General features: G+C 40.0%; 2 protein-coding genes across 3 annotated transcripts in view; one reads left to right on the top strand and one right to left on the bottom strand.

The window, feature by feature from the left end:
* Nucleotides 1-3,974, top strand: part of NEB (nebulin) — a 158,299-nt gene extending 154,325 nt beyond the window's left edge. Inside the window, exon 163 of the mRNA XM_081186795.1 lies at nucleotides 3,637-3,974. The gene's annotated coding sequence lies outside the window, so the exon portion shown is untranslated. The remainder of the gene's footprint in view (nucleotides 1-3,636) is intronic.
* Nucleotides 1,764-17,706, bottom strand: part of RIF1 (replication timing regulatory factor 1) — a 38,338-nt gene continuing 22,395 nt past the window's right edge. The window contains exons 22-35 of one of the 2 annotated variants that reach the window (XM_081187153.1): nucleotides 17,159-17,201; nucleotides 16,442-16,644; nucleotides 15,362-15,461; nucleotides 14,520-14,654; nucleotides 14,057-14,205; nucleotides 13,647-13,736; nucleotides 13,498-13,564; nucleotides 9,806-12,715; nucleotides 7,517-7,663; nucleotides 6,972-7,049; nucleotides 6,759-6,874; nucleotides 4,989-5,142; nucleotides 3,403-3,511; nucleotides 1,764-2,836 (exon numbers count right to left, since the gene is read on the bottom strand). In XM_081187153.1, the coding sequence (XP_081043279.1) occupies nucleotides 2,616-2,836; nucleotides 3,403-3,511; nucleotides 4,989-5,142; nucleotides 6,759-6,874; nucleotides 6,972-7,049; nucleotides 7,517-7,663; nucleotides 9,806-12,715; nucleotides 13,498-13,564; nucleotides 13,647-13,736; nucleotides 14,057-14,205; nucleotides 14,520-14,654; nucleotides 15,362-15,461; nucleotides 16,442-16,644; nucleotides 17,159-17,201 (4,522 nt within the window). In that variant the 3' untranslated portion in view covers nucleotides 1,764-2,615. The remainder of the gene's footprint in view (nucleotides 2,837-3,402; nucleotides 3,512-4,988; nucleotides 5,143-6,758; nucleotides 6,875-6,971; nucleotides 7,050-7,516; nucleotides 7,664-9,805; nucleotides 12,716-13,497; nucleotides 13,565-13,646; nucleotides 13,737-14,056; nucleotides 14,206-14,519; nucleotides 14,655-15,361; nucleotides 15,462-16,441; nucleotides 16,645-17,158; nucleotides 17,202-17,706) is intronic. The other variant, XM_081187154.1, reaches the window with a different exon arrangement.

Genomic DNA, 17,706 nt, shown 5'->3' with positions numbered 1-17,706 from the left:
CTGGATGCTCAATTCCAAATGGATGTGTGCAGAGGAAATCCAGAACCATGGATCGGCACAAATGCTGCTAGCTCCTCCCAGTTCTTCCCTGTAGCCAACAGACTCTTGCTATTCATCTGATGTCATCGAGAGGAAAGGAACCTTAACTGACACCGTTCATCAACTGATGTATCGCCCAGGACAATACAGGACCAGAGTGCAATGGTGGTTTCACCCACGATACCACAGGGTGAAGGCGCTGGAGTTGATGCAACTCATTCCTTCCTCAGTGCAGCAGAGGGAGGAACAAGCTGCATTAGCCCCAGTCCTGCAACGCACCAGGGTCCCACCGAGATGGTTTGGGGCGCATGCAGCTTGTTCCTCCCCCTGCTTTTCAGCACTGTGCTGTATCACCAGCCAAACATCAAGCTTTTCAATATTGCAATGTATCACTGTAGCGTCACCCAGCGAAGGGGAAAATATTTACTAACACACACCCTCCTCCCAAGAGCCAGGAGAAGCCTGCTGTAGGATCCCCCAAACACCTTAGGGCTAACATACCTCGGCACTGTCTCTCGCAACTGTGGTGATGAATGGTTTGACTAGCTCCTGCAGAAACACCTCCTTCTGGGATGAGACAAGTTACACTGCTAAAGAAGAGCATCTTTCACCTGAAGAAATCTGAGAAATGCAGCTGCAAGGTAAGAGTAGCCACCACAGAAGGGTGGGAGTGAAATGTGGCCCATAGCACACTCTCAAACTGTGACTCCATATTAAGCAGTTTCCCATCCCTTGGGAATTCAACAAAGCTCCTACCAGCTCTACCAACATAGTACATAACCTGCCTCTTCTGCAATACATCCTCTCTTATCTTTATCTGCATCTATATAGATGGGACGCAACAATCAATGGAATTCATTACATTAAAAACTCTAAGCTACTACAAAGTTTCCTTGATTTTGTATCTTAGCAGAAAGAATGTCTCTTTAATCATTCATATTTTTCTGAGTAAAACACTTAATAAATGACTCAAATCAACTTAGACACAAATTAAATACTAAAACCAATTAAACAATAAAAACCTAAAAAACACACACAAAAGAAATCGCTTACTGCAACAAAACATTTTCCCTTCAGACCTCTTTCATATGCAAATATACAATAAAACAAAGACTCAGTTATCAGCTGAGAACCCTACTCAGATTGAAACCTGTTTGTATCTAACACAGATTTTTTTTTTTGGGGGGGGGGGGACACAGGCTAATTCTGGTTGTAGCTCACTGCCAGCATGACAGAGTGATTAAATGCTAGTAGCAATACATACTAACCTTATAAGTATCTAAAAGCTCAGCACTGAATTCAGTCAGAATAAAGTATCTGTACATTGCCTTAAATCATATCATGATGTTGATCAATCTACACCCACATACCAAACTGTAAAGTTCTGGGTAGACATATAAGCATATATTTCAAAGAAAAATATTTAGAGTGCCCTCCTGCAACATGATGCCCTCCCGGAGTTTTAGGCCTAATTCCCATCAACCCCAGCAAGCAAAACAGCATGAAGAGGCCAGACACTATGTAACCTGAAACTAGCCCAATGAAGGACAAGCACTAAACGACACTAAATAATAGGACCATGCAAGACCTCAAGTGGGAGGAGGGTATCTCTCCAAGCTCTACTTAAATTCCCTTTTCAAAGCCCATTTCAACAGCTTTAGATGAAAAAGGAACTGCCAGATCCATTAAATCAAGACACAATTAAAACCAAGTTCTATTCAAAATACAATTCTAAATAAGAGTTCATTATTTTATTCATATATACATATATATTTATTTCCAAATAAGTGAAACAGATCCCATTGTTACTTCTCCAGAACGGCAAACTGTGTGCTTTATACAAACACAATTTTTCCCATCCAATGTTTTAACAAATCTCAGATCATAATTAATAATGTCTAGAATTGCTATTATCTACACATAATGTACAGTTATTTATGTCTAATTGACATGACTCTGAGAGTGGGACAAGTATAACTCTGATAAATATAAAACTTCTGTAGCACATGAGATTTGAGCTTGAAAATACTGCATCAGAATTTCATACCGATTTACATTTCTCTCCTTTTTGCATAATTGCATGCAAAAATAGAACTGTGAAATGGTAGAAAAATTGTTTGGAAATACTTTTTTTTTTTAAGCACTAATTAAGTACAGCACATCTTAATATGAAGGCAGACTATAGAGCCACTGTTTTCCAAAACACCAGTAGCAAAAAAGTTGGCATCACTTTTGGTAAATCACTCAGCATCTCAAGATTCATTCCGCATAGTGAACTTTGTTGTTGTTTTTAAATATAGAAATAAAATATAAATCTGCATTCAAAAATATAGTTAAAATACTCAGCAAGTTGATTCTTTTGTGGGAAACTGTGCGCAACAGCAATAAAAACACTTGAATAGTGAATGTACCAAACTTACTTATTAAGATGCCATACCTGCCTTGAGTGACGAAGATCTCTTTTATTCTTCTGGGATGTTTTTAAGTGAGTGTTCAGCTCAAATAAAAATAAAGGGATTTTAGAAAAAAAAAGTCTCACTATGAAGTCTTCTCTTCTGAGAGATAAGTACAGATGATTAAACAGTGCTTTCCTGGGTTGGTGACTTCCAACGAGCCTGGAGGCTTTTCATAATACAGTTTGTCATGCTATGTAGTTTCTCTTGCATTTCAAAGAGTTCACTCACTGAATAGTTGAGAAGATTTTCAGAAGTAAACTGCGGAGCAAGTATATCAATCTGGGCAAAAAGGTCTGTAGTTGATTGCTCATCTGCAGTGGAGGAAACTGGCTCGCTCAAGTCTAGGAAGAAAGAAAGTTCACACATACAGAGATTTCCTATTTAGAATCAAACTAGAGCCCTACTCAAATTCAACGAGTCCACAATTCTTATTTGTGCAATTACATACCATACTAACTACAGCCCTAATGGGTAGGCAATGCTAGAATGGTGTGTAGCAGCCTTAATCATACAGTGGTGCCCCGCAAGACGAATGCCTCGCAAGACGAAAGGGTTTTTCGGTTTTGCGTTGCTTCGCTAGACGAATTTCCCTATGGGCTTGCTTCGCAAGACGAAAACATCTTGCGCTTTTTTCTTAAAGCCGCTTGAAGAGGCGCAGTTGCGACGGACCGTGCTTCGCAAGACGAAAAACATCGCAAGACAAAAAGACTCGCAGAACGAATTATTTTCGTCTTGCGAGGCACCACTGTATAGGAGAAATTGCTTGCCCTTTTTGGACCAGCTGTGGAATGACAGCAATCACACTGCTACAGGTAATATAGACAATGGATTTAACCTGGGAAGCAAACATACCCAGTCTGCATTCCAGTTCAGGCATTGAAACTGCACAATAGCAAGCAATATTTACCTGTTTCCATTTTATCTTCATTTGTGGAACAGGACTTCTCATCAATGCCATTCACTGGCTTTTCTACATCATCCAGGCCAGCATTTTCTTCAAATCCACGAGATCGTACCTGCACATTTGGGGGAGGGGGGGGGAAGAGATTTTATTGCAATATATTTCAATTGGAAGCAAAATTGAATACGGATGAGAAATATAATTTATAGCTAATTAATAGCATTCCTTCTTCAACAGGAGGAGGGGGTATCTGGTGGCCATGAGTACCAGGAAAGCTGCTGAAGTTCTGAATCAGTGTCTGGAACCAGTAATGGGTTGGATGGCTGCTAACTGTTAAAAAGAATTAATCCAGACAAAGAAGAAGTGTTTCTGCTCAGGAGAGATAAGATACTCTGCATGAGTATTATTCTCTGGTCTTGCAATTCATAGGTGCTTGCGGATCCAGCATTGTGTTACGCAATGTTGTAAGTCAAGCAGAATGTATTGTGTGGAGCAAAGTATTTTAGAACACACTATATCTCTTTCTTTGTATAATGCCATATCCCTCTTATATCTGCCATCTTTGTTACCACCCATGTTTCTTTAATTTCCCAGTTATGTATTTTGGAGCGCTACTGCAGTTCACAGTTTGTTTTAGCTGCTCTTACTCACCCTGAGTATTGCATATGCAACATAAAGGTAGGATAGATTTTTTTGTACAAAAAAAAATAAAAGCAGGACTACCTTGCAACTATAAGCTTACATTTTAAAAAACATAGCTGTACATTTTGGAGAGGAACCCCCAAATGACTAAACAAAAACCTACATTCATTGAGTTCCAGGACATTTGAAATATTGAGGGCAGTTGAGTCCAGTTCAAGATTTTTAAATTAAGGAAGGGGAAGAAGTGGGACATTGGTTTGCTGAAGTGTGACAGCTTTAGCATGGAGAGGGAAGGGAAATGTGTTCCACAAGGTGTTTTATTACCTCCCATCCCCATGCTATGTGGGGGTTTTTTCATAAAGGTGAGGAAGCTGATACCTTGCTCCTTTTACACTCTCTATAATCTTTCCTCTTTCTGCTGCATAGCAGTAAAGTCCTCAAGTACTGGAGCCTGGAAGTCAACTCTATACCAGAGCCTAAGTGCTCTATAATACAGTGATTTCAGGAGGATAGGAAACAAGAAAAGAATATATATCTTTGTAGATATTATTCCATTTCCCAACAAATGCAAAACAAGAAGAGCAGTAGTAACAGAGCAGTCTTCCCTTTCACCTGCTAAACTCAAACAAGGCTCAAAGTTCCACACTGGTAAAGCCCTGGACAGAAGCACTCCTGTTATGAATAGTGGATACATGGCAACATCTTGTTGTGTGATCCGACTTGTTCTTACTTTTTATTTTAATTTCAAATAGTAGTGATGATGATGATTTTTAAATCTGTATACTGCCCTATACCTGTAGATCTCAGAGAAGTTCAAAACATAGAACTGCAATATAAACAATACAAAATAATTCCTCTTGGACTAAGTGTTCCGTAAAAAAGATTTCTGATACAAAAACAAGCCCACATTTCAGATTTTATTTATTTTATTATAATGCAAAGAAACTAACCTGTTGGTCATGATATCCTTTAAGAGCTCTTTTAACATTGGATACTTTGGGAGAACGAATGGGAAGAGTTTTGATCTCGGCTGATGTCAGAGAACTCAAGTCACCTACAGTCCTGATGTTCTTTGCTCGAATGAGTTGTCCTAATCCCCTTGCCCTTAGCCAAATCAAAGGGAGAAGTGTTAGTCCCCCCCACCTCTTCTTACATAACATTCTATGGACAAGGTAAGAAATACAACCACATTAAAATGCTTATCTTTGAAAGACAAAAGGACTCTTTTCAAAAATCATTTTTCTACTTTAACACAGGATTTCTACAATTAAATTACCCAATATCTAGTCTATGTATATGCAACTCTTCTACTTTCAAAGTGCGTGCATAAATCCTTTATTCAGGAGCTTGGGTGTTCAGGGAAGTTTTTAATCTGTGATATTTTACTGTATTTTTGGTTTCTATGGAAGCCGCCCAGAGTGGCTGGGGAAACCCAGCCAGATTGGCAGGGTACAAATAATAAATTAATTATTATTATTATTATTATTATTATTATTATTATTATTATTATTGGTGGCTGTGTGGGGAATTTGCTGGAAGGTGGGACAGGCACTTGAGCCCCACCCCCAATTTCTCTGCATGCAACAGCTCTACTTCTGAAATTTGTATGTCAAGAAACACTGTGTGAAGGAAGACATGTTCTGGTGAGAATAAGGAAGACATTTGGTTTGTCACTCCATCAACAGGAGACAGGGCCAGCTTGCAGCTTCACTTCTCTGCTAGGGAGGAGGTCTCAATCTCACGGACCAAACTGGAACTTCCTCCAGCTATGCACACCAAAGTTTAAAAAAACAACCCACCTATCACGCTTAGTGGGTGGCCAGATTAAAAAACCGACCCAGATCCTGCAATCATCATCTGAGGCCCTTCTTCATGTGCCCCCTCCATGAGAGGACCGGAGGGTGGCAACATGAGAATGGGCCTTTTTAGCAGTGTTTATCAAATGCTCTCTCCGGAGATGCTTGCTTGGCACATCCATTATATATCTTTAGGCACTGTACAAAAACATTATTCTCCTAGGCCTTTGGGTTATACAATCAATGCCCTTTTAAACTGTGCACACAGTGAGAGGTGTTTTTGTTGTTGTTACTATGTTATGTACCGTATTTTTCAATGTATAAGATGCCCCCATGTATAAGACGACCCCTACATTTTAAACCCAAAATTAAGAAATTAAGTTGATTAGCTTTTAGGGGGGTAGGGGAGGTCACTTCCGTCAATCGCTCAATCACCTGCCTGCCACTGTCGATCACACATCTTGTCACAACAAATTGTCTGCCCACTCACCGCCACCAACAGCCCACCCGCCCACTTGCCACAGCCGCCAATCACCTGCCTATTGCTGCAGCCACAGCCAATCGCCAGCAGGCCTTGCCGCAGCCACCAATCACCTGCCCGATCGCCGCTGCAAATCTCCTGCTTGCTGCTGCAATTAATCGCACGTCCCCCCTCTGCATTCACTATCCATGTATAAGACACCCAATTCCCCCCCCTTTTTAGCAAAAAGCATTCTTATACACGGAAAAATATAGTATTTTTCTGCTTTTATATTGCAAATCACCCTCTTATCCTTGGATGAAAGGAGGTATAGAAATTAATTAATTAAAATAATTGCACCTTGAAGATACCCTTTCCTTCCCCCATACGCCCCAAGCAGTCTTCTTTATCCATAATACTTCAACATTTGACACAGGAATCTTTCCCAGTGACTTCCTACTTACCAAATATTTGAAGTAATCTGAGGCAAAATTGTGTCAACAGGCGCTTTACAGCCCACTAATGCAGGATATATGCATTCTGTAGGACTTGGTAGCGGCTCCTTGACCATTTCTGTGATCTTAAATAATACAGAAAATTATTAATTTGGCTAAGTTTAAAAGCTGAATACAGGAGAAAATGGAGAAGATAATACATAAAGCCGAAGCAAATCTTACTAAACACTTCTTTGAGCTCTTATATTTATGGCTACGAGATCCTGGGGACAGAGATCCTTTGGTTGGAGTAGTAATAAGCTGGATAGGAAAAGAGGAAAAAAGCCTAAAATGGGACAAAAGCTAGTTCAAAGGAATGGATCATACTACTATCGACAGCCAATACTTCTTCAGTAAACTACATTAGTGAACCACATTTAAGAGAATGGCATGTTACCTTGCCATTTTTACTTCCCTGAATGTAGAGCCGAAAATAATCATATAATCATGTACACAAATGGGTGGTTCCCCACCACCAGCAGATGTCACATCACATACTGCTCTGGAAGGTCCACTGACCTACAGGAGTGGTTTATGGTGGGGCGCAAACAGCTAAATTAGGATGGACGGAGGAGCAGAAAAGGCTTTCTACTTGTGCACAGAGATCTCCAAATCCAAGCCTCAACTCTTTTATATGATTATAAGCAGCTTAGTTTATTGCAATGTTCTTCAATGTCGCAGAGATCATTCTCTCAGTAAAAATAAAATAAGAGAATTCCAGGTATTACCTTGGCTTGGTGGTTAGGTGAAGATTTAATACTTCGGAAAGACTGAGAACCATTAGAAGAATGGGTTCTAACCACGGGACTTCGCCTGTCAATGTCATCTGCCAATTCTTCCTGGTAGATCGGATTGGCAAAGGAAACTCGTCGGCTCTGTTCATAGAGATTCAATGGATTTTTAAGAACAAGGTCTTATACAATAAAGATATACCAAAGCCACAAAGTGTTGACTGATTTTTCAAGGGAAATTGATTTTTTCCTGCAAAGTAGCTAGCATTCATATATTTTCAAAACAAGACTGACAAACTTGATATAGAAAGAAGCATTACGTCAGTACAGGTGATTTAGACCCATCCACTATACCATAAGAGGTCCTCAAAGTGTGCCCAAGTGCACATCCTTAACAAAAGGGGGGAAATCCCTAAAGCAAAAATAAGTTCTACTAGTCATGACTAGGAAAAGGGAGTGAGCCTGCAATGGCAAGTGACATAATTTTAACATAGTAGACTTGAGTTGCAATGCAATGCTTTGCATGAGTTTCCACTCTATAGCTCAGTAGACATATATAGGATGTACTGTAAGAAACTTTGGACAACTGTCTACGTCTGGGTAACACAGGAGACATGTGGCTCCTTAAAAAGAATAAATTATGCATTTTTCATGTTCAGATCTGGTTGTGAACTACAGTGGTACCCCGCAAGACGAATGCCTCGCAAGACGGAAAACCCGCAAGACGAAAGGGTTTTCTGTTTCGGAGGCACTTCGCAAGACGAATTTCCCTATGGGCTTGCTTCGCAAGACGAAAGCCGATAGGGAAATCTCCGGGGACCTGTTTTAAATTGCTGGCGGTCGGGAGCAAAGACTTTCGCCCACAGCCGGCCTTCAGAAGAGCTCCTGGATGCCAGCGCAGAGCTGTCTGCCGTGCCGGGACTGCAGGCACATCTGCGCCACCATCCCGAGCGGGGCGCTAAGTCCCGCCCCGCTCTGGATGCCGGCGCAGAGCTGTCTGCAGTCCCGGGACTGCCATCCCGAGCGGGGCTAAGTCCCGCCCCGCTCTGGATGGCGGTGCAGATCTGCCTGCCGTCCCGGGATCAGCGAAGCCCTTGTTCCCCCCCAGCCCCCCCAGCAGCCCTTGTTTCCCCCCCCCCCAGCCTTCAGAAGAGGTTGGGGGACAGACTGTCCCCGGACCTGGTCTGAAGGCGGTTTCCCTAGGAACGCCTTAATTGATTTTCAATGCATTCCTATGCGAAACCGTGCTTCGCAAGACGAAAAACTCGCAAGAAGAAAAAACTTGCGGAACGAATTAATTTCGTCTTGCGAGGCACCACTGTATACTACACTTTTGAGACCTACTGATCTACATTAATCTCTGGTTTGAATGAGATAAACTGGCAGATTTCAGCAATATTTGAGATATTTCACATTGGTGAGTGCAGTGACTACTAATTAAATAAAACTATTATTTATTAATCACCTGCCACACATGTCTCAGGGCAATGTACAAAATACAATGAAAACACAACACACACAAAATCAGATAAATGCAATATAAAGTAGGCAGGTGCCTATGGATAGCCTGAGAGCAGAACCTGAACACAATTTTGTTCGTAGGAATGAAAAACTGTAGTACGAAGCAATCCAGAAGCCTGACTGTGGAGCAAATGGTGATAAACATCAAAGGCTAGTAGATGGTTTTAAATGATACACGGAGTGAGGCATCAGTAGAAACAGTGTGCAACACTGATTAAGAATGGTCACAATTCAAGGCACAGTGTGTGGGAGCAGGGTATTTGGGAATACAGGATATTCCGTATTCTAAGTTGCACCACTGAGTTTACAGATGTTGCTATAACAGATGCCCAGGTTTCTAGGTAAGTTAGATACATTATGTTAAGATAAGCAGCTTAATCTCTTACAAGCAAAAAAGAAGCTTCTGAATTGACAAAAGACATTTCCTCCACAAAGATTTAAAAGGCTACTACTAAAATGAGGCTGCATTTAAAATTGTATTTTTAACCCGTATTTTAATTAACTGTTTTTTCTTTTTCTATTACATTTTATTGTAATTTTATTGGTGTTAGCTGCCCTGAGCCCAGTTCTGGCCGGGGAAGGCGGGGTATAAAAGGAAAAAATATATATATTTAAGCCTTAAAAGGGAGGGAGATATGAAAAAATCATGGAGATTTTGTAGGTTTTAGCTCTTATTAAGGAAGAAATGGATACTGAACTGTATAAAGGATATAGATCCAATACGGAGATATTCACATATAAATTTACAAAAGCCACTTCAAGTACCTTGTTTGCAGGTGATGGAGAATCTTCTTCTTTTTGTCTTTTTACACCTCTCTTTAAAATGCTGGTAGAGGGAGAAGCTGATGGAGACCAAATACAGCGTGCCTGCACTCCATTAGGGCTTTCACTAATCTTGGCTACAGAAAGAGCATAAATTTCCTGAAACTTTAGAGGGGAATCTGAGCTATTTTCCTTCTGTACCAAGGCTGAGATTTCATGTTCTTCTGATCTGCTGGCTATATCGCTTTCTGCATCCTGTTCTTGAAGTTCTGGTACCTCTGTTACAGATACTGGTGTCTTGTCTACAACATTCTGAACAATGTCAGCTTTTGTTTCGCTGGCCTTTATTTCCTCAGGTTGGTTCACACTCATCTCTACGTCAGTCCTACCTTCTGGATGACCATTTTGAATACTATCTCCCATTTTTATAGCACCTGGGTCCGTGTCTGCTTTTAAGGATGGACACTGAACAATGTGTTCTACTGAATCAGTCTCTACTGAACTTGGTTCTGAAGTTGCTTCAGCCCAGCCAACACAATCCAGATTTTCTGCAACAGATGTGCCACTCTCATCTTTGACACGGGATGATTTCTTGAGTTCCTCTTTTGGAGTGTCACCTCCTAGCAAATCCTCTTCAGATCGGATACCCTCATGTGAATCTTTCAGGGCAGAGGAATTGCTAATGGAGGACAGTGGTGTGCTCGCTGCACAAGGTTCCATATTGAGCCTTTCAGCAAACTGAGAATCAGCAGCAGCAGGAATGCTTGGCAAAGCCATTGTTGATTTATTAGCCATATTTTTAGACTCTTTTAACTTTAGTTCTGGGCTACCTTCTTTTTTTGGGCTACCTTCTTTTTTTGGGCTACCTTCTTTTTTTATTTCGGTGATAGACTTTCCCAACAGTGGAGATGGCTCCTCACCACAGCAGTTACAGCTCTTTGATTTCCTTGTCCGCTTGCTTCTTTTGTGCTGACATTCACTTGTCTCTGAAGACTTCTCAGGTGAAGAAGAGACACTGATAGCAGCAGTATAAGCACCACTTTCCAAACCTTTGGCAGGGGAATCAGAACATTTATCCATAACTGTCGTTCTCTGCCTGCTTTCTAGAGATGACTCTGAAGTGGAGCGTGTCAGCATTCTGGCAGCAGTTCTCTCTGTATCTGAAGAGTCTCTACAAAGGGAAGTGTCCATATCTTGCTCAAGTCCTGAACATTCACTAAGTGGGAGGGAAGTTCTCTCTCTCTCTTGACCAGTAACACCAGACAGTAATGCTATTTCCATGTGTTCATCAGAATGCATTACATCTTTATTTTCTGGTGGCATGGTCTGGATTTCTGTTGCAGGTTTTGCATGAAACTCTTGGCTTTCTAGCACTTCCTTCACCTGGCTTTCAATTGAACTGCTTTCAAGTGAACTACTTTTATTTTTCGATCTTCCTAACCTTTTCCTCTTGGTTCCTTCTTCTCTTGTTTCAGAACTATCAGACTCAGAGTTTTCTATACTGGTAAGTAATCCCTGTGAGGTTCTTCTTGTCTGATACCGTGGAAACCCTTTAGGTTTCTCACCAGTTGTTTCTGGAACAGAATCTTGCAAGTCACTGATGTCAGATGATTGACTTCCTTCAGATTTTTCATTAGTTATGCTAGTTTCCTCTTGGATAGTTCTTGAAACATGGGAGTCTTTCAAGATCGTACCTTCTGCAGTCCTGCTCCCATGTACATTGATTTCTTTCTTTATACTTCCGTGTGCATCTACTGTTTTATCAGGAACAGATTTTTGCTTTTGTGCAGAAGCCTCTTTACTTTGTGAAATCTTCTTTGGCAGAACCTTTTCACCATCTTTACGCCCATCTTTTTTCTGTTGACTGTTCTCTTTGTCTGGACTACCTGAAGCTCCTTCTGCAGTTTCTGGTTTTCGTCTTAAAGAACGTCTTAACGCTTTTGGATGAGGTGAAACTTGTGGACTTTGGCCAACATTAGATATTGTAGCTGCTGCTAAAGTCAGCTCTGGAGGGGTATTCTCTTTAGAATCTAAGTTTGCTCCTGCTTTGGTCTCTGCAACATTGTCCAAAATTTGTTTATTTTCTATTGTACATCCTACTGCATTCAACTCAGAAACTTGAGAAGGGATGTCTAGCAAATATTCTGCTTCTTGTATTTCACCAGGCAATTCACACTTATCTTCTACAAGGTTGGCAGGAGACTCTTGCATATTTTTCTCCTGTTGCAACTGTGATATCTTTGATTTTTCTTCTTCTGAATTATCTGTTTTATTTTGCCTAAGGCTTGACTTTTTAATCCCAAGTGTACTTTCAGGTTGCAATTTTGAATTAGCCTTATTTTCATCTTTCAATCTTTTGACTTTGACATAAGTCTCCAGTGCACCTAAGATTTCTAGGTTTGACCTTTTAGGCCTGGGGGTGGCTTTTTCCACTTTGTGTTTGAAGGTGTTATTATTCTCCACATCTGGAATTCCTTTGAAAGAAGCATCTGAAGCAATCATGCATTCCTGTTTGGCTAATAAAGGAGTACTTGCAGATGTTCCAGACACAGTGAAAGTTGTAGGACTGAATGGTCTGTTTTCTGAACTATTAAATTTTTCCAGAGTTATGAAAGACTGTCTTCTGCTTACAGGCTGTGGGGTTCCTGAGATGACATCACTAGAAGCAGAGCTGCAGCTGCTGACATTAGAGGTACATTCATTTAGAGAACAATCCAATACTGAAGTCTCCCCTGGAAGTGATTTAGGAGCACATGTTTCCAATTTCTCACAATTTGGATCTAAGCTCTGTTTGCCAAAAGTGGTAAGCTGTTCAGCACTGGTGGAATTATTGTCCTTTGGAAGTACATCTGCCTTCCCACTTTCAGTTACTTCATGGGCAATGCCAAGCAAGTCACTTGCTGCTTTTTCATCCTGCATTGAAAATAGCTTAGTGTCATTATACATTTTTTGACTATACTGCCTACTTCACATCCCACCTTTCCTCGAAACTCAAGGCATTATTATGTGCCAGTTCTAGGCATCCATACAGCCAGATCTATTTAACTACAGCAAAGTTACTACAGCATGCACCTTCAGGCCATATCCTTGTCCAACAGTTATCGTAAAGAAACAAAAGAAAGAAAGAAAAAGTCTTATCACTTAATCACTTTGGATACTTTTCCTGTTATTTTACCAAAATTGCAAGCATTACAATTTAATTTGTGTTTTTTGCAATTCCAGGATTTGTTCCAGGTAAGAATATGCAGGAAAATCCAGCAAAACTTGTGCAGGGGGAGGGGTTGACAGTTCCAATTATTCACTAAAACAGTTTGCTAGCTTCAAAAATCTACTCATTTGTTCCAACTAGAAACTGGTGACAGTCCTTCAAGTATAGACTATGCACTTTCTATAATGGAAGGCCTGAAGCAACCCATACATCCCAAGGCACCATGGCAGGGTGCAGATAGGCTTATGCCTTCACTCAAAAAGGAAGTAAAAGCCATCCAATGTACTTCAATAATGTTTCAGATGTCAATATAAACCTTTTTGTGGCTGTTAGTTTGACACTTGGTAAGGATATGTGTCAGCAGCTACATGTGCTTTACTCCAGCTATAAGCTACATCCCTTTCCCTATAAGTCCTTTATAAAGATTTTTTTTTTAAAAAAATACCATTACTATCAATTCCCAGCAACTGTCAACATATGAAAATACCTGGGGCACTGTTTTGTTCTCTTCCTTCTCAGGTTCTTCCTTCATATCCACAGAGGCTGCCTTATCCCTAAAATAAAGGTGACTTACTTAGATGCACGGAAAATTCAAACATTTTACATTTCAAAGCACTGTTGGTTCCTAATACTTACGGATAATCTTCCTGGCTCTGTGTATACTGGGAAAACAAGGTAGTATCTTGGGATGCATCAAGATTATTGTACATTGTAGGAATATCAATCCTGCAAAAAATAGAACTGGTCAACATTCCAATAAAATGAGTAGTCCTAATACATTTGATAAAGAATGGCATTTTAAGCTAGCAACTGTTCAAATTTGAAGGCTTGCTCTAGGGCCTGTGTAGGAACCATTCTACCCAGGGTTGCAATAAGCTCCCTTATTGGTTACTGAACCTAGCTGGGCAGAGGAAGTGGGACCAACTTGGAAGCTCTTCTTCTGCCAGCTCTTGGCAATGAAGGAGATGAGCTACCTAGAAAGTTTCAGACCTGGTGGCACACAGAAAATGTGCATTTCTTGACTCTTAAGTTACTAAGTTACAAACCTTTTAGTTCTTAGCACTTCTTTTTGGTGCTCTGTCAACACTCTCTCTTTTGTTTCTGAAGGAATAAACACAAAGTCAACAGTATTTTCCTCTTCCAGGAGCAAGTTTTTTCGATTTGTCTTTGTCAGCGAGTTTTCTAGTTTCATCTGCTTCATGAGAAAAAGTAAAAATAAAGAGTGTAAATAATTTGCAGCTTATGAACACTAACAGTACATATCAGACAATGCTGTAAACCTTGAGCTGTGGCTGAGTGAAAATGGTTTCTGTTCACATCTGGGGATTCTGTCTATAATCAATTGCAAATTCCACTGCAATCTTCAAGTGAGCCCCATACTTACATGATTCAGCTCTCCTTATCAACAAGAAAAATAACTGATGCTTAGAATAGAAAAAAACTGGGTATTATTGCTGGAGATGTAAGTGCCAATAAGAAACCATTTCATTTAATGAACTGATGTCTTACCTTTGAAGGTGTTACGGGGGAATTAATACTTTTCTGCTTTAGTTCATTGGTCTGTGCCAGCAAGGAGTCTCTTTTCCCACTAAGATTTACTTCTATTCCACTTATCTTTGCATCCCACTGGGAATTCTCTGTTTGCTGTAACAAAATTAAAACTTAATAAGAGTATTATAATACCTTAATTGAGTTCTTACTGTAGTTCTTACTATTAAACTACAATTTAATAAGAGTAATGTACTATTACCACAGAATGGCTGGGCTCACCCAGTCAGACGGATGGCATATAAATAAATTTATTATTATTATTTCTTCAGTTGCTTTTTAATGAAAAGTAACTCAAAGTGACTTACAAAAATAGCACATAGCTGAAGAACAACATGAAACTAAAACAAAGTGAAAGCTAAAAACACATTCATAGAAGGGCAGGACTAAGAAAGCCCATCACTGAATGAGGCCAAAGATAATTAAAGGCCAAAGGTTTGGTGCAAAAGAAATGTTACTGCTTGCCACGTTGAGAGCATTTCATAAATGGGGACCCACCGAGGGGGTCTGTTCTCATGCCGATACCTTCTGCATCTCTCTTGGAGGGACACACAGAGAAAAGTCTCAGATAAACGAAGTTCATGTGGGAAGAAGAGGTCCTAGTTTCACCAATTCAGATTGTCAGAAGTGCTGTCAACTAAGTTTCTCCACAGATTTATCTGCAACTACCTTTAATAAACAAAGAAAACCCCACCACACTCCTACTTTAGCAATTGTAAACTGAATGAAGGTGTGCATTTTGACCTATTTACTCAGAAAAATAAAAAGGTTTACTACAACCAATGCCAAACCCTAATACTTACAGAATCAGAGCATGTCCCGTTACATTCTCCCACTATGTCCGTGTTTTCAAAGCCAGGCAACGAGAGTAAATTTTTTTGCTTGGCTTGGCACAAAACACATCTGAAAGGAAGCAATCATGAAAGTTGCATTTAAAATCTTTGAATCCGATATTCAGACTTGGAACAATTAGTTTTTGGCACCATGTTTACACTTGAAAACTTATAAGCAAAGAATGAAGCTTTGAGTTGCTAGCTACAATGCATTTTCAAGATGATGCAGCTTGGTATTCTATATCCAAACCCAAACATTATGCAAAACTTTCACCTGTTTTGATTGTATATGAATTCTATACTAGTTTATTGTGTGAAACGCCAAGTGAAATATGAAATTCTGGAGGACAAACAATACTATTACTTTGCTTCTGTTGTACAAGTTACTTCATTAATCCCAAATCAGAAGTAATTAGCAGTCAGTCAACATCAACCTTTCCCCAACCAAAAAGAACCACTAGAAGTACCTGGTATTTATAAGCTTGACCAGAGGAGTGATAGAGAAAAGGAGAAAGCAGTTCTAGTCAAAAAGTTCCATTTGAAGTCCTTACATGAAATTTTGTACAGGAAGGATTACACAAGAGGCAGGGTTAAGCCACCCTTTCCTCTACCCATTCTTCTGCTCAGATTTGCAGCGTCTAAAGCAGGCTTCCTCAACCTTGGCCCTCCAGATGTTTTTTGGCCTACAACTCCCATGATCCCTAGCAGGACCAGTGGTCAGGGAAGATGGGAATTGTAGTCTCAAAACATCTGGAGGGCCGAGGTTGAGGAAGTATGGTCTAAAGAGTTCTTCTGGTTTTTAATTAAAGGAACTGTCATAGTGACCCAACCCCATGTCAGGACAGTTATGATATAGTTGTTTTCATATGCATCTACCGTTTTTCAAGTTCCCCCAACAAAATGCTTCCGATAGAAGTGCTTCATGTTTAGCAGACTGGAAAATGGATAAGAATGCTTTTAAGATTGGCCGTGAGCTGGGATGGGGCTCTACACAAATAAATGAGTTTGTCCACAAGTCTATAGGTATATCACAAGCTACAAAATTCTTACTTTAATTCTTCTGGGTAAGTCAGCACTACAGCTTTACCAAATGTTGCATTCCAGAACTGAGCCGCTTGACTACGTAGCTGTTTATTCTTGTGCAAAAGCATTATGCACAGCAATGGAGAAAGCTCTTGCAGCAGCTCACTGTCAAAGGATCCAGCATAGGAAGACTGAAAACAACTAATACTTTCTGCCAATAACTTTTCAAACTGGAAAATAGAATAAAAAAATGTATCAAAAAGGTTATAGCTGCAAAAGGTGTTAACAGCAGATAATGGGCTAAGTATTGTCTACTTAGTTACAATGTAAAACTTAAAGCAAGAAGGCCAATAATATAAGGAAGTTCTTGGAACGCTGTTTACAACCCCGGAGCCCTATTCTCTAGGCTAGATGGCACAGAAGATCATGGCAAAATCCTACACTAGACCCAAATAATGCACAATGAAGCAATTATTTACTACAAGTTTTTTTCCCTCCTCAAACTCCATGCACTGATTAGGCAATTCCTTGCCTGGGTTTAATCATGCAACACCCACTTAATTATGAGGAACTAGCGAAGTCTGTGGTAGCACAACAGAGATGCTGGTAAAACACACACACACACACACTATACAATATGTGCAAGGGCAGCTCCTTTTATGGAATTATGCTACTAGGCTGCATGGTATTAAAAAACATATTCAAGAGACAGAAAAGCTTCCCACCACCACCAGTCCAAATTACCTTGTTGTTGAGCCCATTGGTCACTTTAGATGCATTAGTGGACCTGATGGGGGAAAGGAGATAACTGATGAGTATTCATATAAGGAATAACCTCTGCTTCTTTATTTACTGGTTACAGCATTCATATCCCCTTAGCCAAAAAAAAGCTCTGGGAGTAGCTTACAAAAAAAGTTTTAAGACTATGCCTGCCCTCAGGCGTACAATTAGTCTTAAAAATAGATTCTGTCAGATAAGGTACAATATAGGACCTACCTTATTTTTATAGTTTAAAATTGTGGCAAAGTGTTTTCAATAATGTTTTTAAAGCTGTGACCTCCCCTTTATGCTAAGATGAAGGGCAATCAATCAATCAATCGCAGGAGGAAGCTCAATATAGGAAAAACTCAAAAACTGGATAGTATTGTAATTTTATCATAACCATAACATTTATACACATTTAAAGAAACACACCATTTTGGGACACATCAAATAGCCAACCAAATCAAGGCTGCCAAGAGTGAATTTTCAGTAAGCAGTTGATTCTAGCCTCCTGTAGCTTTTAGGGCTAT

Source organism: Podarcis bocagei, assembly GCF_964188305.1.
Source record: "Podarcis bocagei genome assembly, chromosome: 1".
In the NCBI taxonomy this organism is placed as follows: domain Eukaryota; kingdom Metazoa; phylum Chordata; class Lepidosauria; order Squamata; family Lacertidae; genus Podarcis; species Podarcis bocagei.
The sequence above is the reverse complement of the archived record's forward strand: the minus strand, read 5'-3'. Positions and strand labels throughout refer to the sequence as shown.